This window comes from Jaculus jaculus, chromosome 16 (genome assembly GCF_020740685.1).
Source record: "Jaculus jaculus isolate mJacJac1 chromosome 16, mJacJac1.mat.Y.cur, whole genome shotgun sequence".
NCBI classification, from domain to species: Eukaryota; Metazoa; Chordata; class Mammalia; order Rodentia; family Dipodidae; genus Jaculus; species Jaculus jaculus.
In genome coordinates, this window is record NC_059117.1 from 60,005,551 (window position 1) to 60,030,427 (window position 24,877).

General features: G+C 39.2%; 1 protein-coding gene and 1 pseudogene across 1 annotated transcript; one reads left to right on the forward strand and one right to left on the reverse strand.

Annotated features, from left to right (window-relative positions):
• Positions 1 to 24,877, reverse strand: part of LOC123455289 — a 163,864-nt pseudogene that overhangs the window by 21,740 nt on the left and 117,247 nt on the right.
• LOC123455354 (zinc finger protein 157-like) lies at positions 8,501 to 24,076 on the forward strand. Its single transcript, XM_045136133.1, has 4 exons — positions 8,501 to 8,770; positions 12,646 to 12,772; positions 20,943 to 21,035; positions 23,223 to 24,076. Exons 1-4 carry the CDS (start codon positions 8,501 to 8,503, stop codon positions 24,074 to 24,076), a joined length of 1,344 nt encoding a protein of 447 aa, XP_044992068.1.

The window sequence follows — 24,877 nt, forward strand, 5'->3', positions numbered from 1 at the left end:
GCTCCAAATAAACAAATAAAATATTAAAAGAATAAAGTCCTTAATAAATATTTGATGTGAAAAAAATAAAAATAAAATAAAATTAGAGATGAGCCAGGCATGGTGGTGCATGCCTTTAATTCCAGAGGTAGGAGGATTGCCATGAGTTCAAGGCCAGCCTGAGACTACATACATAGTCATGCCAGGTCAGCCTGGGCCTCAGCGAGACACTACTTCAAAAAACCAAAAAGAAAAAAAAAGTTAGAGATGAAAAAGGCACCAATACAACAGATAACACAGAAATTCAGAAAAATCATAATGACGTATGTTAAGAATATATATGCCTCTAAGTTTGAAAATCTGAAAGAAATGAGATAAGCCATTTAAATACACGTATAACAAGTATAGAGATCCAAGCAGTTATAAAACATACTCCAACTAAAATGTTCAGGCCCAGATGGATTCACTGGTGAATTTTACCAGACCTTCATGGAAGAACTAACACCACTGCTTCTCAAACTTTTTCATAAAACAGAAAAGGTAGGAATTCTACCAAACTACTTCTACAAGCCAGTATCACCCTGATACCAAAACAAGAGAAAGACAGAACAAAAAATTAAAATAAGAGACCAATCTCCTCATAAACATAGATGCAAAAATTCTGAACAAAATATTGGCAAGCAGAATACAAGAATATATAGGAAAGATTATTCATCCCGACCAAGTTGGCTTTATCCCAAAGATGCAGGGATGGTTAAATATACGCAAATTTATAAATGTACTACATTATATAAATGGACTGAAAGGCAAAAATATCACGTCATCATCTCAATAAATGTAGAAAAGTTATTTGACAAAATCCAACATCCCCTCATGGTAAAAGTCCTACATAAAATGGGATTAGAAGGAACATATCTCAACATGAAAAAAGTTATTTATAACAAATCTATAGGTAATATAATACTAATTGGGGTAAAACTTGAATCTTTTCCACTAAATTCAGGAAGAAGACAGGGTTAGACAGGGTGTCCACTGGCCCCACTGTTATTTAATATAGTACTGGAAGTCTTAGCTATAGCAACAAGGCAAGAGACACTCACAAAAGGGATACAAATTGGAAAGGAAGACATCAAGTTATTATTTATAGATGATATTATTCTGTACATAAAGGACCCTAAAGACATTATCAGCAAACTGTTAGAGCTGATAAACACTTTTAGGAACATAGCAGGATACAAAATAAACACCCCCAAATCAGTAGCTCTCCTATGTACCAACAACAAACATGCAGAGAACGAAGTCAGGGAATCTCTTCCATTCACAATTGCCTCAATATAAATAAATAAACAAACAAACAAACAAAGTACCTTGGGATAAACTTAACAAAGGAAGTGAAGGATCTCTACAATGAGAACTTTAAAACACTCAAGTGAGAATTTGCCCAGGACACTAGAAAATGGAAAGACATAGCATATTCTTGAATTGGAAGGATCAATATTGTGGAAATGTCAATCTTACAAAAAGCAATCTATACATGTAATGCAATCCCCATTAAAATTCCAGTGGCATTTCTCATAGAAATAGAAAAACCAATCCTAAACTTGATTTGGAAGCACACACATACACACACACACACACACACACACACACACACACACAATGTCTCAAATAGCCAAAAAATTTTGAGCAACAAAAGGCTGTTGGTATCACCATACCTAATTTTAAGCTATATTGCAAAACCATAGTAACAAAAACAGCATGGTACTGGCACAAAGACAGACACATAGATCAATGGAACAGAATAGAGGACCAAGATGTTAATCCAGATAGCTACAGCCATCTGATTTCTGACAAAAATGCCAAAAATATTCATTGGAGAAAAGACAGCCTCTTCAACAAGTGGTTCTGGGAAAACTGGGTATCTTTGAAAGGATGAAAATAGATCCTTCTCTTTCTCGATGCATAAGAATTAAGTCCATGTGTATCAGGGACCTTAATTTCAGACAGACACTCTGAATCTGCTAGAGGAAAAAGTAGGTGAAAACCTTCAACATACTGTCATAGGAAATGACTTTCTGAATACAACCCCAGTTTCTCAGGAAATTAAACCACTAGTCAACCACTGGGATCTCATGAAATTACAAAGGTTTTGTACAGTACTGTGACTAGAGCAAAGAGGCAACCTACAGAATGGGAGAAAAATCTTTGCCAGCTATACATGTGATACAGGATTAATATCCAGAATATACAAAGAACTCAAAAAACAAAACAATAAGAAATCAAAAAACTCAATTAATAATGGGCTATGTAACTAAATTGAGAGTTCCCAAAAGAAGAAATTCAGGTGGCATATAAACATCTAAAAGCGTGTTCTACATCCTTAGCCTTCAGGGAAATGCAAATTGAAACTACTTTGAGATTACATCACCCTGCTGTCAGAATGGCTATCATCAAGAACACAAATGATAATAAATGTTGGTGAGGATGTGGAAAAAGGTGAACCCTATGGGAGACAGAAGTCATCAGCAGTGTAAACAACGGACACTGGAAGCCTTAAGTATGGCCAGCCAGCCCAAATGACCAAACGGGGGCTGGAGAGATGGCTTAGCGGTTAAGCACTTGCCTGTGAAGCCAAAGGACCCTGGTTTGAGGCTCGATTCCCCAGGACCCACGTTAGCCAGATGCACAAGGAAGCTCACGCGTCTGGACTTAATTTGCAGTGGCTGGAGGCTCTGGCGTGTCCATTCTCTCTCTCTCTCTCTCTGCCTCTCTCTCTCTCTCTCTCTCTCTCTGTCGCTCTCAAGTAAATAAGAATAAACAAAAATAAAAAATGAAAAATAAATGACCAAACGGTGCAAAAGTGGCCTATCTACTCTAGGGGAAACCAACTACTATAATTGGACTGGAGGCCTGCTCTATGGAAGGGAATACATGCCTGGTGCTGAAAACCCAATCAAAAGCCTATGGAGGGCCTGGAGAGATGGCTTAGCAGTTAAGCGCTTGCCTGTGAAGCCTAAGGACCCCAGTTTGAGGCTTGATTGCCCAGGACCCACGTTAGCTAGATGCACAAGGGGGCGCATATGTCTGGATGCACTTGCAGTGTCTAGTAGCCCTGGCGTGCCCTCTCTCTCTCACTCTTTCTCTGTCACTCTCAAATAAATAAAAATAAACAAAAAAAATTAAGAAAGAAGCCTATGGTGAGGTTTTGGGGTATAAAGCTTGCTCTTTTGTGGCTAAATGCAATATATTATGCTCACCAAACTGCCCTGTAAGCACTACACTTAAGGTTCATATTTATATATTTATGCTACTCTCACTTTCGGTTAGAGAAGCTTCTCTTTTCAGATGGTGGTGGCCTTGATCAGAACTTGTCTTGGCTCCATTCCTTGTGTTCTTGTCTCAGATTCATTCCCACTCCCTCCTTCCAGGCTGATTTGACTTCCGTGCCGCAGGCCGCACATATCAGTAAGCAGGGGGTGTGCCAGGGAGAGGGGCACTAGGATGTGAGGAGAGAGGGACCTGAGAAGAGGGGATGGAAATTTACTTTGATGGGGTCAGGCACTGCATCTTGGAGGTGCTGGCTCATGGGGACAGCAGACTGGCACATGCTGCACTATGGCTTATTGTCTGAGGTGTAGATATAATATCAGGTGGCATCTTGTAAACTGTCTGTGCGGTATTTGGACATACTCAAAATTATTTTAAAAACACAGAATACAGTGTAAGATTATTCACTGATTAAATGTAATTTCTCATTGTAGAAACAATTTTATAATAAGTATGATTGACTATAATGTGCTTATTGCTGAAACATACATTATACTAATTTTAAGTTCATTTTTTCTGGACAAAATTAGATAAAATTTCAAGGACCAAAATTACACATTCAAGTTTTTTCAGAAAGCAATAGTTAAGGTTGTAAATTTCATGCTATTAATGTTGGAAAATATCTCTAGACTCTTAGGCAAATTTTTTAATACTTTATTTATATTAGAGAAGGAGAGAGAGGCAGATAGAGAGTGAGGGAGAGGATATGCCAAGGCCTCTAGCCAATGCAAACAAACTCTAGTCACATATGCCAACTTATGCATCTGGCTTTAGTTGGGTACTGGGGACTCTAACCTGTGTCCTTTGGCTTTGCAGGCAAGTGCCTGTTTGCTGAGCTATCTCTGTAGCCCCATAGGAAAGAATTTCTAAGGTGGTTTATGTTTCTTTTTTTAATGCATCACTTTTGGAATCAAAAGTTTTCATTTTATTTGCACATATATGTTAATAATATGTGCATATATATTTGCATGATGAGTGAAGGAGAGGATCAACAGCCAAAGATGGTCTTCTGACCTCCCTATGTGTGCTGTGCACCAGGTGTACATGCATACATACACACCACCACCACCACCACACATCACATCAGAAAGAAAAGCCACTGATTTGGTAGAATTCTTAAGTCTAGCTTAATCTTACTACTAAGGACACCTGACCATAAGAAAACATACTTGGGCTCGAGAGGTGGCTTAGCAGGTAAGTGCCTTGCCTGTGAAGCCTAAGGACCCTGGTTTGAGGCTCAATTCACCAGGATTCATTTCAGCCAAATGCACAAGTTGGCACATGCATTTGGAGTTCATTTGTAGTGGCTGGAGGCCCTGGCATGCTCATTCTCTCTATGTATATTTGTCTCCTCTGTCTGTCTGTCTGTCACTCTCAAATAAATAAGGTTAAACAAAAGAATTTTTAAAGAAAAAGAGATACTCAAAATTTTCAGATCAGTGCTTAATCCCATAATACAATTGATAAATGGTTTAAGCTTATTTTTTCTTTGTTTTGGTTACTGAGACTTGTTTTGGTTTCCCAAACCACCACAATATTGGAAAGTTATAAACCTAGACTTCTTAATCTTACAGTACAGTTGTCATCCTTCCAGTTTATCTTCTCTGCTAATCCCATGATGGCTCTTTACCTTAACACAGCCTGTCCCATTGCTGCGTCACATTCTCCCTGCCAGCTCCTCTTGGTTCTCAGTTGCCATCCCAGATTCCATAGAGTATCAATTGAACCATGTTTGCTATTTGAGGTTAGTATCCTCAAGTTAGTTCCTTCTCTGCCCCTCACACTAGCTCATATAGTAAATATGTGACTATATCACACTCACTGTCTTCCAAGTTTCTACCAACCTCCTGCACACTGCTAGAGTCACATAGCTACACATTTGGCTGCCAACATTAATAAACTCTTTTTTTTTTTTTCCGGAGGTAGGGTTTTGCTGTATCTCAGAGCTGACCAGTAATTTACTATGTAGTCTCAGGGCTTCCTCGAACTCACTGCGAACTTCCAACCTCTTCTTTCCAAGTGCTGGGCTGAAAGGCAGATGCCACCAGCCCAGCTATTAATAAACACTTTCATACTGCCTGGCAGCAATTAATAGGACAATATACTCTTTTATAGGTACATCAATTCCCTACAAATTTCATAATTTCATTTTTATTTCTAGTTAAATGAAACTCTTTTGTGTAAATCTACCACATCTTTCTTAACTATTCATCAGCTGAAGGTTATCTAGCCTGGTTCCATTCCTATCTATTTTGAATAGAACAGCAGTAAACATGTGGATGAATAAGTATCTCTACAGTAATGGGCAGAGTCCTTGGAGCATATGCCAAGGAGTGGTACAGCTGGGTCATTTCGTTACTCTATTTTTAGCTGTCTCAGAAACCTCAGCACTGATTTCCACAATGGCTGTATCAGTTGACATTTCCACCAACAATGGAGAATGGGTTCCTCTTTCTTCCCACCCTCACCAGATTTATTGTCATTTGATTTCTTGAAGATAGCCATTGGAGATGGAATCTCAAAATAGTTTTGATTTACATGTTTTTAGATGCTCTCTGGATATTTATCAGGAAGAAAGTTTTTTATTTTTATTTATTTATTTATTTATTTCTAGGTAGGGTCTCACTCTAGCACAGGCTGACCTGGAATTCACTATGGAGTCTCAGGGTGGCCTCGACCATCCTCTCACCTTTGCCTCCAGAGTGCTGGGATTAAAGCCGTGCGCCACCATGCCCAGCAGGAAGAAAGTTTTAATGAGACCCAGAAAAGGGAATGAATCTGCATTTCCTCCCATACCAATGCGACCATGAGATTAAATTGAGATAAAAATCAATTAAGCTCATCTAAAATTATGTTATCCCATACCACTTTAAAAGTACAGAACCTTGGACTGGAGTGATGCCTTAGTGTTTAAGGTGCTTGCCTATGAAGATTAAGGAACAAGGTTTGACTTCCCAGTATGCACAACGCCAGATGCATAAACTGGCACATGCATCTGGAGTTCATTTGCAGTGGCAAGAGGCCCTGATGTACCCATTCTCTCATTCTGTCTCTTAAATGAGTCAGTCAATAAAATATTAAAAAATGAACCAGGCTGTGATGACACATGCCTTTCTTCTCAGATACTCTGGAAACCCAGGCAGAGGATTATCTGGGCGATGAGTTTAAGGATAGGTGATCACCTAGTAAGAGTTCACCTCTACTGAAGCTGCCCTGACTTTTCAGGTTTTATTATGTTTCTGTATTAGGACTTGTGCAACTGGGATTAGGTCTTTGGTTGGATTTCTTACCTTACCCCAATGCTCTGAATGGAGTATTTCCAATGTTCAATGTTGAAGTAGGGTAGAAATGTAGTCCATCAACCCTACTACGTGAGGTGGGGAATAGCTCAGTAGCTCAGCCTTGGGCCTCATGCTCAGGGCATCAGGCATAATTTCCCACAGCTCAAAGAATAAAACACAACTGCAAAAAAGCCACAACTGATGGGTAACCCCACTGTGTAAACAAACTACAAACAATGGACCCCTGTACTGCATTAAATATGGGGGAATAAGCAGACAACATGCTCAGTCATCATGGAAATGCAAATGAAACCTACATGGATATTCCACCTCACTCTAGTCAGAGGAATCTTCTTTAGTGATAGGAGTTAGTGAGATACAAGCAGATAGGGTGAGGGTTGGAAGGGCTGGGGCGCCCATAAAACTGTGTAACTGTTTTCTCACCCAGGTATCTCCAGCCTTGATTGTGAGGCAGGGCCAGTGGCATGACAGACTCTCCCCAGTGTCCCCAAGCAGCTTGCACTGTAGGGCCCCGCTGTGCAAGACCAAAGTCATCTTGTGGCTTTACTGACCCCTTCCTGTCTGTGAAGCTGACTACATGGGCCAGCAGTGAGATGTGGTGACACCGTAAAATGGTGATTGTCACCACCAAGTCTGAATTTTAAGAATAAATGATAGAGAGCTGGGTGTGGTGGCACACACTTTTAATCCCAGCACTTGGGAGGCACAGGTAGGAAGATCACTGTGAATTCCAAGTCAGCCTGAGCTAGTGTGAGACCCTATCTCAAAAAACCAAGATAAATAAATAAATAAATAAATAAAAAAGAACAAAGTCCCCTAATGTTCTATTACCTCTAAAAGTATTTGGAAGTTGTGATTTCAACTGGAGTTGTGTTAGGGGATTGCTTCCCATTTCAAGGCTCATGCTGCTTGCTCAAAGCCATAGTTGTGAAAATTTACAGGAAGTTAGAAAAGCAAGATTGTCCTAATTTTCCCATCTGTGAATTAAATTTATATATAATTCTTATGCTGATACAAGATTAAGTACAAGTTTTTCATTGCTGCCAGGATCTCTCACAGGAATCTGTGCTTTGAAATAACAGCAGAAGCCAGGCATGTTGTCACACGCCTTTAATCCCAGTACTCAGGAGGCAGAGGAGGAAGATTGCTATGAGTTTGAGGCCACCCTGAGACTACTTAGTGACTTCCAGGTCAGCTTAAGGTAGAGTGAGACCCTACCTCGAAAAACCAAAAAATAAAAAATAAAATAAAAGCAGATAATTAACTTCTGAAAAATATTTATTTATTTATTTATTTCACATAAAAAGAGGGTAGAGAGGAAGAGGAGGCGAGAGGATGGGTGTGCTAGGGCCTCAAGCCACTGCAAACCAACTCCAGACGCATGCAACCCATTGTGTATCTGGCTAACTTGGGTCCTGGGGAATCGACCTAGGTCCTTTCGCTTAGCAGGCAAACGCTTTAACTGCTAAGCCATCGCTCCAGCACAGAGTTTTTATTTTTTTAATTTTTAGTTTTGGTTTTGTTTGTTTTGTTTTTCGAGGTAGAGTCTCGCTCTAGCCCCAGCTGACCTAGAATTCACTATGTAGTCTTAGGGTGGACTCCAACTCTCAGTAATCCTCCTGCCTCTGCCTCTTGGGATTAAAGGCGTGCGACACCACGCCAGGGTTAAAAAAAAATCATTATTTTTATATCATTTATTCTACTTTTTTTTTTTTGAGGCTCGGTTTGAACTGCTGACTGTCCTGCCCTACCCACCCAAGTGCTGAAATTATAGCAGTTAAACAGCCCCTGTGGCTAAGAATAGTCTGTGAGATGCTGCACCTGCCCGTCGTTTCCGGCCACCGGCTGTCAGTCAGGGTCGGGGGCGGGGCTAGGGGCTCGAAGCTCGTCCAATGGGCGCGCTGTCCACCCGCTGTCAGTCAGGGCCGGGGGCGGGGCTCGGGGCTCGTCCAATGGGCGCGCGGTCCACCCGGATCGCGGCGGGCGGGGCGGCTTCCGCAGTGCGCGCCTTTGTGTCGGAGCGCGCGGCCCGTCCTGCAGCTCGGGGACGCCGGGACCGTTTCCTTCCTGGAGTTTGGGGGCTTCGGTTCCCACTGTGCGGCCCGAGCCACCGTGCGGCGGGAGAGCGGACGGAGCCGCTGGCGTTGGGGACGCCGGACATGGTGAGTGTGACGTCCGGTCCGGGGCGGGCCTGGCGGCGGCCGGTGTGCACGGCGGCCTGGGCTCCGCGTCTTCCGCCGCCCCGTCCCCGGGCCGAGCACGCGATCGGGCGCCCACACTCCGCGCTTCTCCTGTGGTTCTACGGCGCGGGCGAGAGTGGCTCCTACATGCCAGAGGAGAAAGGTGACACCTCATGACGTGTAACTCTGTTCCCTGGCTCCGCATTGTCCGCGTCACTTGGCTCCTGGCTTCTGTTCCCAGGACTCCCAGACCCCACACTTCCTGAAGCCCTCATATCTGATTTGCAGGCTGTTGTAACATTGTGCTTGTGTAACTGAATTGCTACATAGTCTTATACTTGTTTCTAAGTCATCAGGCTCCATTCTGTCGCCTAGTTGCTCAGAACTCCGTCCTTTGTAACCTAAACTTTGACTCTTGGCTGGCGATCTTAAGTGACTCCCACCTGTTACTGACCATGAGGAAGGTGCTCACCTGCTGTAGTGCGGTTGTCATGGGTTCACAGGCATGTTTCAGTCAACAGGCAGAGGTGTATGAAGGCTTCAGGGTAGCAGCATGTTGTTGGAATCTGTGGTGTTACTGATCTAGATAAGAAGGAGCTTGGGACTCATATCCACGATTTGGGTCAAGATGTACTATCTAGTCATGGTTTGATAGCAGATGGAAACTGTAGCAGTGCGGCAATAGTCTGGGGTGGTTCGTAAAGTTGGTTTCACCAAGTAGCATGTAAGTAGCTGAACAGAAGGAACTCTGCTTATCCTGGCTGATCAGACCACCCACTTCCCCAGGCAGCCATTCCCCTGTGTTTCCTAAACTGTTTTAGCCTCTCAAAGCCTTACAGCTAACATGTAAAGCTTTGTGTGTACTTCTGCGTGTGTGTTGTAGGCTGTTAGCTCTGAACGTATAATCTAGCTCTGAATCTCTGTGACTCTCTTCCACTGTCCTATTTCAGACATGTGAATGTGACCCAAGTTCATTTTGTCACTGGCCCATCTGTGTCTAGTCCCTCTGTGTCTTTCATTAAGTATATTTTAAAAAATTACTTATTTGTTCATTTATGTGAGAGAGGTAGAAAGAGAAAGAGAGACAGAGAAATGGGTGTCCCAGGGCCTGTAGCCACTGCACATGAACTCTAGACACATGTACCACTTCTACCTATAGCATTATGTGGGTATTTGGGAATGGAACCTTGGTTCTTTGACTTTGCAGGCAAGCACCTTAACAGCTAAGCCATCTCTCCAGCCCCTCATTACTTACTCCTTTACTTACTTACTTACTTATTTATTTGATAGAGGAAGAGGCAGATAGGGATAGAGAATGTGTGAACAAGGGCCTCCAGTCACCACTAACAAACTCTAGATGACTGTGCCACTTTGTCTCATTACCTGTTCATTTTTTTAAACTTTTTTACTGAAAAGTTTCATAATTACAGACTAAAATGCCAAGACCGGTTTTAATCCTTCCAGGAGTCTTAATTCTAACAAAAAGGGGAACTCCTGTATAGTAAGAAACTCAGATTATTTTTTGGAAAAACAGATCCTGGGAACTCCTTTAGGTAAAAGATAAAAAAAGTCAGCGCTCTGCTGGACTTGGTGGCCCATGCCTTTAATTCCCAGCACTTGGGAGGCAGAGGTAGGATAATTGCCTTGACTTGGAGACCAGCCTGATATTACATAGTGAAATCCAGGTCAGCCTGGGCTAGAGTGAGACCTTACCTACAAAACCAAATATATAAACAAACAAACAAATAATTAATTAATTAATTAAAATCATAGCTCTTTCTGATCTCTAGCAAAGTAGAGACTGCAAGGGCAGGCTCAAGAACATTTCTACCTTTTATTTTTGGGGGCCAAGTCACCCTGAAGTACTCAAAGGGATGGGAGCTGTCTCCTCATGTCTACACCACATATGTGCTCAATCTGTGGCAGCACCTGTGGAACAGTGCAGCCTCTGGCTCATAGGAGTCCTGAGCTTGTGGGGCCCACAGTTCCTCCAGGAGTTTCAGGGGCTGCAGAGTAGCTGTGAGGCAGCATGGTTGAGGAGTTGTTGGGCCCCATATACAGGGAAATGATATCACATCCATGGGTCGTTCAGCATGTTGGTTCTGTACAACTTAGAACAGATCATGGCTTCAGAACATGGTTGCACAAGGCACCCTAATCCTGCCTGAGTTGAGGAGATGTTTTATCAGCAAGGTGGACGAGGGTCTTTGCAGTCCAGACCTTTCCTGGTTTGTCAGCCTTGTATATCTTGGCTTTTCTGGGTTCAGACTGTCCTCTCACCAAGGATTCATCTCCAACACTCTTGGTTTCATAGTACCAACAGACTTCTTACTGAGCCTCTAGGTTTCTAATTAATTTATTTTTTACTGATTTCTCTTTGTCGTCTGTACGTAGCATCAGCCACTGTGAGTTCATGAATGTCAAGGTTAGCTTGTGTCTGGAAGATAGTATTGTTGGCACTTCTTTTGTTCTTTAAGTCTTGGAGAGTAGGATAGAGATGTATCATCCAGTACTAAATATTCTGCTGTTACTTTTTAGTACTTTTGTGAGTTTTGAATCATTCCAGTGGTCACACACCCAAAAATAGAAGCTTACTGAACCAAAAGTGAGACTACCAGTAATATGGGGCATGAACATAAGTATTTCAAAGACAGTTTGGTGAGCACACTATATCAATTTAGCAAGACAATAGAAGTAGTGTTCCTCTAGTACTCATGACCTTCCCAGCCATAGGCTTTTGATTAGGTTTTCAGTTCCAGATAGAAAGTCCCTCTTATGAAGCAGGCCTCAAGCCCAATCAGAGAGCAGTTGGTTTCCCCCATAAAAGATACAGCATTACTGCACCAGTTGAAACATTTGGCCTGGTTGACCAGCCATAGATAGAGCTTGCATGGTCCACTAGTTGTAAACACCATTCTTGACTTTTATCTCCCAACTGGCTGCATAGCTATTTCCAGCATCTTACCAGCTAGCCAACATGGATGAGGCCTCCAGCTTGGTTTCCTAGTGTCTTGCAGATCAGGTATGTAGAATCTTCCAAAATAGGGTCTTATCATCAAGTTCTGATAGACAATAAAGAGCCTTGGCAATAACCTATAATATTCTGGTGCCATCTGGACTGCATCCCACCCAGGCACTGAAGTTTTTCTAATAACAATGTATTGCTCATGGATATAATATCTACGTCTATAAGATATTTCTGCTGAAAATCTCAATTTTAATGTATGTATTATTAGCTAGTAAAGAAGTAGGTTTTAAAACTCATTGTCTGTTAGTAAACCAATATGGACATATGAGAAGAAAAAAATCCTACTCTAAACACTGACATTTGTAACATACATTTGAGCCAAGATGTTGTGTTTATTCCTGGGGTTGGAGTTGCATGCACAGTGCAATGTGCTTATGTAGGTTTCCAATATAGGTTGCAGTGAATTTACCTGATGCAACATGGAAGATTGGGGATTCATTATGTATTACATATTTGATTCTGAGCTAAATTTGTTCATAGTATGTTTAGAATCCTTTTAGTTTTGCTACATTTCTTATGACCCATACATTGATTATCAGGCCCCATGTTGAATTATGATCCATACTTTAACAGTGTGTTTCTGTAAATGTTGGGAATTAGACTCATGGCGTTTGCATCTTCTGGACATACAGTGTAATGCCACCAGCCTCAACATACGACTTTTTAGTCTATTTCTATTCCATAACAGTTTTCCAATCATATTTTCTTAAATGACTACAATAAGACCCATGTAAGAGATTTGTCTTGAGTATTTTCTCCCATGATACAGCAGACAGTACTCTGTGGGAGTCCCTGTAGTCCTAGGTTGAATAGTAATATTTCCTAACAGGAGTTGGTATCATTTGAAGACATAGCTGTGGACTTCACCCGACAAGAGTGGCAGGACCTGGATGTTGCTCAGCGAAACCTCTACAGGGATGTGATGCTGGAGAACTACCACAGCCTGGTGTTCTTGGGTGAGTTAAAGTCCCTTGAAACAATGGGTAATGGATACTTTCTTTGGGGTTAATAGCCATCAGTATTACTACTAATGCTTAATATCATTTTCATATTGTACGTTTAAATTGACACATTGTATAGAACACTGTGGACTTGCAGTACACATACATCATGATCAGAGTCCGTCAGTACAACTACTACTTATATAGGGACCATTTAAAAACTATTGTAGCTGTTTTATAATAAAAATTTATTGCTAGCATATGTATTCTTATTACTACGCTATAGAATATAAGTTACTTCTTCCGTATGTACTCACTTAATTCTACCCATCCTCTTTCCATCCATTTTCTTCCTTTCATATTCCATACTATAATTACTTTTTTATTGTTTCATTTTCTACTTCTATCAAGTCACCATTGACTTGCAAGTATTAGCAGACAGCTTCTAGGTCGGTGGGATGAACTTTCAAAGCAGACACATTTATGGAGGAAGGAATATTTATGAAAATGTACAGATCCAGGGGAAGTTCCATAATGGCAGAAGAAGTTGGCCCCCAACTCTCTGACCAGGCAGAGAGAGAGAAAAAGCCACACCACAAACAAACCCACTTCAAGAACTCCAGGCACTTTGTATATCTTTAGATTGGTATTGCAAATTCACCACCACACTTTAGGGCTGTAACCTAAGATGTGCACAGTGATACCTCCTCCAGGCAGGTGCTTACTGATCTAAAATGCAAACTAATAAAGTCTTGAATATACTGTGGGCAATCTGTTTAAACTGGCACACAAGTGTACTGGGAATATATAGGGGTTTGTTTTTGTGCTTGTCATATTTCATTGTTTATATCCAGTGACTTTTCTGGGGAGAAATGAAAAAAAAAATCTATTCTTTCCAATCATGGAAGGATTTGATAGTCCAAAGAAAAAAGTCAATCCCAGCTTGATGAATGAGTTAATTAGGGTTACTTACAGAACAAATATTTTCTTTATAAGTATTTTATTTTTATTTATTTATTTATTTGACAGAGGAAGAGGGAGAGAGAAAGAGAATGGGCATGCCAGGGCCTCCAGCCACTGCAAATGAACTCCAGATGCATGTTCCCCCTTGTGCATTTGGCCTATGTGGGTCCTTGGATATCAAACCTCAGTGTTTCCTTAACTCCTAAGCCATCTCTCCAGTCTGGGAATGAATACTTCTCTCATAAGGATGTGTACTGCAAGAAAGTCAAAACCTGAATCAGTTTCTGGCTATGATCTACACAATTCGAATTAGAATTTCAAGTGAGGAATTTATGGCAGTCTGGTTGGAAATGTTGATAGTGCATTGATAATATCATTGACCTGAGTCACTGCTGTATCAGTCTTGATTTCATTGATGTAATTGTAATGAAAGGTCACTTGCAGTTCAGTAGAGTTGTTTTGCTTTAAGTTGGTAACAGTTCTTTCAAACCCAGAGGAAGTAGCTATACTACTTCATATAATGCCCTCCAGTTCTCATAATATCAACTTTTAAACTTTTTTTTTTTTTTGAGATAGGGCTCCAGAGTGTTGGGGGCAAAAGAGTGTATCACCACATTTGGCTGTTTTTTTCCTTTTGTAAGAGTCTCTTTTCTCTATATATAGCCATTGGAACTTCAAGCAAGAACACTTTTGTAGCCTCCATTCCACCTTATGATTTGTATTACTTTGTTTATTGCCATTATCTTGTATCTTAGGGTATGACTTTATCTTTTCCTTGTTTTTTTTTTTAACTTTTTTTTATTGACAGTTTCAATAAGTATAGAAAATAAGCCATGATGATTTCCTCCCCTCCCTCACTTTCCCCCTCACAAATTCACTTTCCATCATATACTCTCCCACCTCTAAATTAGTCTCTCCTTTATTTTGGTGTCATCATCTTTTCCTCCTATGAGGAAACGTGTATAGATAGTACAAGGCATTGTGACATCACGGATATCTGGGCCATTTTGTGTCTGGAAGACTGCATTGTAAGCATTCCTACCTTTCCTTTGGCTCTTACATTTTTTTCAGCCACTTCTGTCTCAGTGGGCCCTGGACCTTGGAGGGTATAATGGAGATATTTCAGTGCTGAGCACTCCTCTATCGCTTCTTTTCAGCACTGTGATGCATTTTGAGTCATCTGAGAGGTCATGGAATCCGAGATGATAAGCTTCTCTATGCAAAAGTGAGAATAACATTAATACATGAGTATGAATAGACATAAGAATAGATAATCTTTTTTTTTTTTTGAGTTCTTTGTCAGGCATTTCATCTAAAGTAATCTCAGTGGAGATTATTCTGATGGATTTATAGTTTTTGGAGGAAATGTACTGTCTTGATTTTTTGTGTTTTTTGTATTACAATGTAGAGATTTTTGCATCTTGAGTTAATTTGACCCTTGGGTTTTCTAACTACCTGCAGTATTTGTAGATGTGTAAATCCTTAGCTTAAGGTACCAGATGTGGCTCTTATATCATTTCCAGAGTAACAGCAGAAGTGACCATAGGGGTTGAGTTTGCCTTCTATGCAAGTATTCCAGTTGGCTTGGTTGAGCAAAATACATACAAATTCTAAGTTCATCTGAGAAATATACACATTAAATCTAAACCAGCAGTATTTGTGCAAGAGTGCAGATTAAACAGATAAGAGTAGGGTACATGCCTTTAATCTCAGTACTTAGGATACAGAGGTAGGAGGATGCCAAGTGTTATAGCCACCCTGAGACTACATAGTGAATTCCAGATCAGCCTGGGCTAGAGCAACACCCTACCTTACCAAAATAAATAAATAAATAAATAAATAAAATATATCCCCAGACAATCTAATAAAGCCAAAGTCACTAAGGATGTTTGTTGCCCCACACCCTTAATCCTGAGATTTCTGGTGTGAAATGGGTTCCTGGTCAACCTGGGGCCTAGTGAGACCCTGACCCTAGTAATGACACAAGGAAAAGACAAAGGTCCTTTAAATCAGGAAACATCAAAGGCAATAGTCAACACCAAACTACAGCTTGAAGAATGGTAAAGCTGACCAAGAACACTGGGCATCAAATCTAACACATAATCTGCTGTGATATGGAAGGTAAGATTAGCACATCCAGTGGAGATCAGTTTCTTCTTTCTTTCTTTTTTGTAAGTAGGCTCTGTTACCTTTTGGGATGGCTTCCATTCTCACCCATGTTGAGTGCTCACCTTGATCTGTCTCTGTTGCATTGTGGACGTGTTTAGGCTTCTTCCATTACTGGATCTGGAGTTCTTACGAGCTTTGCTGGATGTTGTGTGGCATGGGGTTGGGTGAGTTCTTCAGTGGCTCAAAACACTGGTGTATGGGGGATAGGAGGTTGTGCAGGATTATTGGAGTTTTACCAGAGTTGCTCATCTGGTCCTGTTTGTGCCCTCCTTCAGCAGCTGATCAGCTGGTCCCTGCTGTCTTCCCCTTTGGGTTTCTTGACTTTTCAAGGAGGTTTGTGTGACTGGAAAATCTGGAGTATATATGCTTTTATAGTATGTCCCTATGATTTTTTGAATTTCTCTGGAATCTGTTGTAATGTTACCTTTTTCATATCTAATTTTATTAATTTGTGTCTCTTCTCTCTTTCTTTTGGTCAGATTTGCTAAGGGTTTATCAATCTTGTTTATCCTTTTAAAGAACCAATTCTTTGTTTCATTGATTCTTTGGATTGCTGTTTTGGTTTCTATTTCAATTATTTCTGCCCTAATCTTTATTATTTCTTCCCATCTACTTATTTTTGGTTTGTTTGGTTCTTCTTTTTCCTAGATTTTTAGGTAAAGCATTAGATCGTTTACTTGTGACCCTTCTAATTTCTTAATGTAGGCACTTAAAGTTATAAATTTGCCTCTTAGGACTGCCTTCATTGTGTCTTAGAAATTTTGGAATGTTGTGTTCTCGTTATTGTTTGATTCTATAAATATTTTGATTTCCCTCTTGATTTCTTCATTGACCCATTCATCATTTAGCAGTGTGTTGTTTAATTTCCATGATTTTGTGTATGCTCTATAGCCTTTGTTGCTATTGATTTATACTTTGATTCCATTGTGGTCAGATAGAATGCAAGGAATTATTTGAATTTTCCTGTATTTGTTAAGATTTGCTTTTTGTCCTAATATATGGTCTATTTTAGTGAATGTTCCATGTGCTGCTGAAAAGAATGTATATTCTGCAGCATTTGGATGAAATGTCCTGTATATATCTGTTAGGTCCATTCTTTTTATGACCTCTTTTAGTCCAGATGCCTCTCTGTTTATTTTTTCCTGGGATGACCTGTCAACTGATGAGAGTGGGTGTTGAAATCACCCACTACCACTGTGTTTGTTGTCATCTGTGACCTTAGTTCTAGTAGTGTTTGTTTGATGAATCTGGGGACCCCACATATTAGGTGCATATATGTTTAGGATTGTAATGTCCACCTGATGGAGTGTGCCCTTGATCAATATAAAGTGGCCTTCCTTATCTTTCCTAACAATTGTTGGACTTAAGTCGACCGTGTCAGATATTAGGATAGCAACCCCTGGTTGTTTTCTAGGTACATTTGCTTTAAACACCATTTTCCAACCTTTCACCCTAAGATAGTGTCCATCCTTTGTAGAAAGGTGGGTTTCTTGGAGCCAACAAATGGAAGGATCCTACTTTTTAACCCAGTCTACAAACGTATGGCTTTTGGTTGGGGCATTGACGTCGTTGTTATTAAGAGAGATTATTGAAAGGTGTGTATTCATTTTTGCCATTTTTTTGTACTTCTTCTGCTTTTAGCTTTGCTCTCTTGTGTTAACTATATTTGAGTATTGTTTGTTTTTTTTCCCGGTTCCTTACATGTGTGCTTTTCTTTTTCTTCAGCATGGAGGATTCTTTGAAGTATTTTTTGTAGAGCTGGTTTTGTCTTCAAATACTCCTTTAGCTTGCTTTTGTCATGGAATGTCCTTATTTAGATTGCTTTGTAGGATAAAGTTACCTTGGTTGACAATTCTTATATTTCAGAACTTGGAACACATCACTCCAAACCCTTCTGGCTTTTAAAGTTTGTGTTGAGTAATCTGCTGTAATCCTGATAGGCTTGCTTTTGTAGGTAACTTGATTTTTTTCTCTTAACTTTCAATATTTTTTCTTTGGTTTGTGTGTTTGGAGCTTTGATTATAATATGGCGAGGAGAGGTTCTTTCCAGGTTTTGTCTGGCTTGTGTTCTATAGGCTTCCTGCATTGGCATGTCTTTCCCAATTTGGGGGAAGTTTTCTTCTTTGATTTTGTTTTAAACGCCTACTATGCCTTTGGAGTGAAATTCTTCTCCTTCTACTATGCCCTGAATTCTTAAGTTTGATCTTTTCATAGTGTCCCGAATATCTGGAAATTGCTACTCATACTTTTCTATTAGTTTGTCTTTGTGTTTGTTGGACTGTATTAGATCTGCTACCTAGTCTTCTAGCTTAGATATTCTGTCTTCTCCTTCATCCATTCTACTGGTGAGATTTTCTAGAGTTTTTTATTTCATTAACTGTGTTCTTTATTGCTAGTAATTCTAACTGGTTTTTCTTTATTTTTTTCTATTTCCTTATTTATGTCTAGTATTGACCTCTTTATTCATTAAATTGATGTTTTGTGTCTTCTTTGCTTCCTTTGATATCTTTTTACATATTTATAATCATTGTTTTGAAATCTTTCTCAGACATTTTCTCTAACTTGTTCTCACTGGAGGTCATTTCTGATGGTTTAATACTTTTTGGTGGATTTATATTGTCTTGATTTTTGGAGTTTCTTGTGTTATAATGTATATATTTTTGCATCCTGGATTATTTAATGATTGGATTATCTAGTTAGCTGGTTATTATTAGATGTATCAATTAATCTGATGTTATATATCTTCAGGGTAGGAGCTTAAGGCATTAGGTGTGGCTCTCAAGACTCAGAGTGTGTACAAGTGTGACTCTGTGTATTGGAATGCGTATTATGAGAATATCAAGTAGGCTGAGTGCAACCAAATACAGATAGTTTCTAAAATTAAACAATATGTACTTTCAATGAAAAATATCACAGAATACTTATACAAGAGTAGGTATTATGACAACCAGATCCTCTCTGTCCCTTAGGCTGTGTGGTGCCTCACCTACTCCCTTAATCCTGACAAGGAGGTTAAGATTCTGGTGTGTAGAGGTTTCCAAGTCAGCTTGTGAACAGGTGAGACCCTTCCCTAATGTATAATAGAAGAGGAAACAAAGCCACTATAAATCAAGAAGCAACAAATAACAAGCCCAAAATACAGCTTATTTACTAATGGCAAATCTGACCCATCCATCAGATTTAAGATATAATTTATTCTCTCATGGAAGGTTCAATTAGCACTTCTGGTTCAGGCCTATATACCAGGTTTGGTAGGCGGGTACTGACCTGGTGTAATCCCAGTTACCTTTTGGGATGATTTTGGTCTCAGTTATGATTGGGTCCCACTGTTGGTTCAAGTAGGCGTGGCTGGGTCCCTGAGGAAGATTTCTATTAAAGAAATGAATAGGGACTTCCGGTTAAGGTGGCAGCATAGGTATCACACCTAAGCAGCCTGGGGGGAAAAAGCAAAAAAAAAAATAAAAAAACCAGCAAAATGCACACTCTGAGCCATCTTGCCAGGCCCTCTTTTACATTTTTAGTTTAGAATTTGTTGGTAGAAATAAAATACACATAAAACTAGATACAACTGAAAAGGGAAAATCCCAAGAAACAGTAAGAAATGCAAACTTTCAGGGTAAATTTATTTACCAATTCAATTTACCAAATTTCATCTTATATGCCATTTTTAGGTTGACTTAGAAAAGTTGAATTGCTGAAGTTCATTTCTTGTTTCTTAGGGATGTTTCTTGTTTACAAGGCCCCCAGTTGTGCCAGTTGCTTCTTAAGGCCATTGGCCACCTCATCCTGTGACCAGGTCTCTTGCATAAAGACATTTATTTACCTTTGAATTGCAAAAGCCTAAATAAAAACTAGAGATGGGTGTGGTGGCACACTCCTATAATCTCAGCACAGGGGAAGGGAGGCAGAGGTAGGAGGATCTCCATGAGTTCAAGGCTACCCTGAGACTCCATAGTGAATTCCAGGTCAGCCTGGGCTAGAGTGAGACCCTACTTCGAAAAAACAAAACAAACAAACAAAAAAAAAAAATTAGCTACACTTTGGGCCTTTTAATTTATAAAACTCCACTAAAAATAAATCATGTAAGTTACAAGCCAGTCCATAAAAATACTTTCTTTTTTAAAAAAAAACAAACACTTTATGAGAATAAAAATCCTTCATAGTTTTTCACTCTTCTGTGTGAGTTTTATTTTGATTTTCTAGTACTGCAACTTGATCTTCCAGGCATTTGACATATTCTTTCTTCTTTCTTCAAAATTCTCGAGTGGCTTCTCTGTTTTTCAACATTATTTCTCTTAATAACTGGGGGTCATTTGTCTTAGTTGGCTGAGATATAACAGATGTAAGAGGTAGATATCATCACTACAGCTTGTGGCAGCAAAGTAGCCTAGGGTATGGTGCAGATCTTCTATGTCTGCACACCTCCTGATGCAGGTTGCACAACCACCTGGTTGCTGGGCACAAGTATTTACTGTCCATCAGAGGTCTGTGCATGCTGAAGAATTGCACCTTGCTGAGTATTGCCTGAATTTGTCATGGTTAATGTCTGTAGTTCTGTACTCCATCTGTGATTGGACTGGCCAATTGTAAGGCTCCATTTAGGGCAATGGCAACTTGAGAGCTAGCTGTTTTGGGCTGCCATTGCTCTGCTTTCCAGAGACCACTGGTGGTATGATTGACACCAGGCCGGGGTCAAGGAAGGGATGCTTTCCTTGTAATCATTGTTTTTAGTTGGATGTTGTGGTATAAACCTAGCACTCAGGAGGCAGAGGTACAATAATCACCATTAGTTTGAGGAAAGCCTGGAGTTACAGGGTCAGATTCAAGTCAGCATGTGTAGAGTGAGACAAAAATATCATTATTTTATGTGTCATGGTACTTTAATTCCCCTTGAGAGTAATATTCAGGTAGTGAACACCATGAGTATACGCCCTCTAAGGAAATTTTACAGTTCTCCTAGTACAGGACAGTTCTTGAAATGAAGGCATTATCTCTCATGATTCCACATTCTTTAACATATTGGCATAATTTCTATATTATTTCCCATTTATAGGGAACTGTAGGACCAAACCAGTTTTGATTTTTAAGTTGGAGCATGGATTTGCACCATGGAGTGTAGAAGAAAACTCAATTCAGAGACTTTCAGGCAAGTGAACACATACTGGGAAAAGGAGGTCTATGAGCTATGAACTCATTGGGATTGGTCATGTGAAGTGATATTCACCAACTTTTGTCCCCCAAAATTTTAAAGCTTATTATCACTGTGATATAGTAATATATTTTGTGCACTTTCCAAAAAGCTTTCTCCATGACTACCCATAGCCCCATTTCTGACATTGGAGAATATTTTCTTAGACATTCAGAATTCAATACCCTGTATATGTTGTCGTGTAAAATATTATGTGTTACACATTTGATCTAAATTCTCACTTGTTCATATTTTGTAGTTTTAAATATAATTAGCTTATTTCTCACTGCTATGATTAAATCACCTTAAACACCTTAAAGAAGGAAAGTATTTCTTTAAGTATAACACCCTGGTTGTGCTTATAATGCTGATACAAGGTGTGAAATCAGTACCCATAAGAGCATTTTACATAGTTATAATCAACAGTGAAATTCACTAAAATAGAAATGTGAGCATCGGAGATCGCAAGATAAGAGATTAGATAAATGTCCCCTTATAGACACAAGTAGGAGCAGTGGACTCTTAACAGAGTTAAATTTAGAATCACTGAGCAAGTTTAGCATTATGGGTCACCAAGGTTTAGAGAGTTTGTTGGTCTCAAACTATATGGTGAAGATTCAACCACATTGCCTGTTGATGATCATGAAGAAAGGAAATATTTAGTCTATACTGAGCAGACTGCTTATCCTCTAGACCCTCATTACAGATTCACATATTTACCTATAATGTGGATCTGAAAATTATGAGTCCAGGTCAATTATATGTGTGGATCTTTCCTCTTATCTTTCTTTTTTATCTTATCTTATCTTTCCTCTTATCTATGGTTGATTCTTGATTGGGTACTTAATGCTGGCAATTGAGGTAAGAGAGTCATTGTTCTAATTTTTCACTGTCTGACTTTTTCTCAGATGTGTTACAAATGTGATACATTTTTTTTCAAGGTAGGGTCTCACTCTACTACAGGTAGATCTGTATTCACTATAAATGTCCAGGCTAGACTCAAACTGTCATTAATTTTCCTACCACTTTCTCCTACATGCTAAGATTAAAGGCATCCATGTGCCCAGCAAATGTGGGGCTTTTGTAATGATTAAGAGTTTATTTGGTTTATCAACTTCAAAGGTCATTGAGGTCCCCAGTAGCATTTCATATGTAACAACATTTTGTATTGAATGAAGCCTTGCCATTTACATTGTTTATAGGTCCACACATCAGCTTTCACCACCAAAAATAAAAATGAGAGAGATTAGTTATATAAGCCTGAATCTAAAACACCATAATTTCTGCCACCCTTAAGGGATTCTAATGTTAGGGAGCAAGGATATTGTGTTTCTCCAATTTATTATTTATTTATACCCCAAAATTCATAGACCTAATATCATGGCATACCACAGGTGACACTTTCATATAAGGTGAGAACTGACACCCAACTTGCCCTCTTAGTATCACACATGCATTTTGTAAAACATATTTACACACATGCACACACTAAAGAGTATTGGAGGGAGTAAAAACACAACATAGCAAAAAAAAAAACAAAAAAAAACCCATTGTCATTGTTAGCAGAATATTGCTTTAATCTTGACAACTAAACCAAAGAAAAATAAAGTGTCGATTTACTACATGGAGAATTGAAGTGTAATCATTTAGCCAATTAAGTGGAAATGGCAGTAAGTGATAACTTTCTCATATACTTAGGTTATTACACTTAAAATTAATAATCCTCACCCAAATTAGAATGGCTCCCTTCAGAAAAATGAGAGAAAATTATTTTCAATTATACAATAAATACAACTGTAGATTTTTGAAAACATTATTTTCACATGGACACATTTTATCGATGACTGCCAATAAAATTAGTATTACATAAAGGAAATCCTTTGATTAGTTTGGATATAAATTTGTAAGGCAGGGCTTGTGTCAGGAAACACACCACTGAGTGTAATCTTAATGGCGCATTGATCTATAATATGACCAAATTTATTAAATAAAGGTAACAAGAGGAAAGTCATATGAATGCAACTGTTTTGACCTATCATTTCTTAATATACAGTACACGTCAAACTATGAGAAAGCTGTTAGAAATCAAGTGCTTTATATAACATATAACATGCGGAAAGTCTTTTTGTTGTTGTTTCACAGCAGAATTGAAAAGTCAGCAGAAAATCATTTGGACAAAGCTTCATGATGTGTGGACCTTTAAACAATGCCAGAATGCTGAGAGGCCATATGAAGTTAATGAATATGAGAATGTTTTCTCCAAAAAGCCAAAACTCACTATGTTTCAGAGAACTGATATAAGTAAGAAGCCATATAAATACAATAAGCATGGGAAATCTTTCCTTGTTAAATCTGACCATAATACACATCAGAAAATCCATACAGGAGAGAAGCCATATAAATGTACTGAATGTGGGAAAGCTTGTGCGTCGAAGTCAAATCTCAGTGTGCACCAGAGAACACATACAGGTAAGATGCCATATGAATGTAATGAATGTGGGAAAGTCTTCATCTTCAAGTCACGGCTCACTGTGCACCAGAGAACTCACACCGGTGAGAAGCCATATGAATGTAAGCAGTGTGGGAAAGCTTTTATCCTCAAATCACGACTCACTGTGCATCAGAGAACTCATACAAGTGAGAAGACATATGATTGTAATAAATGTGGGAAAAGTTTCATATTCAAGTCTTATCTCAGTAATCACCAAAGAATCCATACAGAGGAGAAGCCATATTTATGTCATGAGTGTGGGAAAAGTTTCATAACCAAGTCATATCTCAGAAAGCACCAAAGAGTCCATACAGGGGAGAAGCCATATGCATGTCATGAATGTGGGAAAGCATTCCTACAAAAGTCAAATCAAATTAGGCACCAGATAATTCATACAGATCAGAAGCCCTATGAATGTAAGGAATGTGGGATACCTTTTCTTACCAAATCATATCTTAATAATCATCAGAGAATTCATGCAAGGAAGAATCCATGTGAATGTAATTGATGTGGGAAAACTTTCATCTTAAAGTCAAAGCTTACTATGCACCAGAAAACTCATAAAGGTGAGAAGCCATATGAATGTAATGGATGTGGAAAAGCTTTTATCTCTAAGTCACAGCTAATTATACACCACAGAACTCATACAGGTGAGAGGCCATATGAATGTAATGAATGTGGCAAAGCTTTCATCTACAAGTCAAATCTCAATAGTCACAAGAGAATTCACATAGGTGAGAAGTCATATGAATGTGACAAATGTGGGAAAGCTTTCATCTCTAAGTCACGGCTCACTAAGCATCAGAAAACTCATACAGATCGGAGGCCATATAAATGTAATGAATGTGGGAAAGGTTTCATCTCCAAGTCATATTGCGCTGTGCACGAGAGAATTCACAGAGGTGAGAAACCATATGAATGTGATCAATGTGGGAAGGCTTTCATCATCAAGTCACATTTTATTGTGCATCAGAGAATACATACAGGCGAGAAGCCATATCAATGTAATCAATGTGGGAAACTTTACCATGGTAAATCAGATCTTAATAAACATCAGAGAAGTCATACAGGGGAGAAGCCATATAAATGTACTGAATGTGGTAAAACTTTCATTTTCAAGTCAAGACTCACTAGGCATCAGAGAACTCATGCAAGAGAGAAGCCTTATGAAAGTAATGGAGGTGGGAAAATTTTCTTTTCCAAGTCATAACTTTATATGCATACAGGTGAAAAGCCATATGAATGTAAAAAAGCTTTCCTCAGGAATTCACATCAAACTATGCACTAGAGAGTTCATATATGTTAGTAA

Excerpts from the sequence above, each read along its gene's own strand:
- LOC123455354 (XM_045136133.1), top strand. The coding sequence starts at position 8,501 with ATGGGCGCGCTGTCCACCCGCTGTCAGTCAGGGCCGGGGGCGGGGCTC. Across the intron at positions 8,771-12,645 it reads CGTTGGGGACGCCGGACATG|GAGTTGGTATCATTTGAAGA; the intron begins GTGAGTGTGACG and ends ATTTCCTAACAG. Across the intron at positions 21,036-23,222 it reads CTCAATTCAGAGACTTTCAG|AATTGAAAAGTCAGCAGAAA; the intron begins GCAAGTGAACAC and ends GTTTCACAGCAG.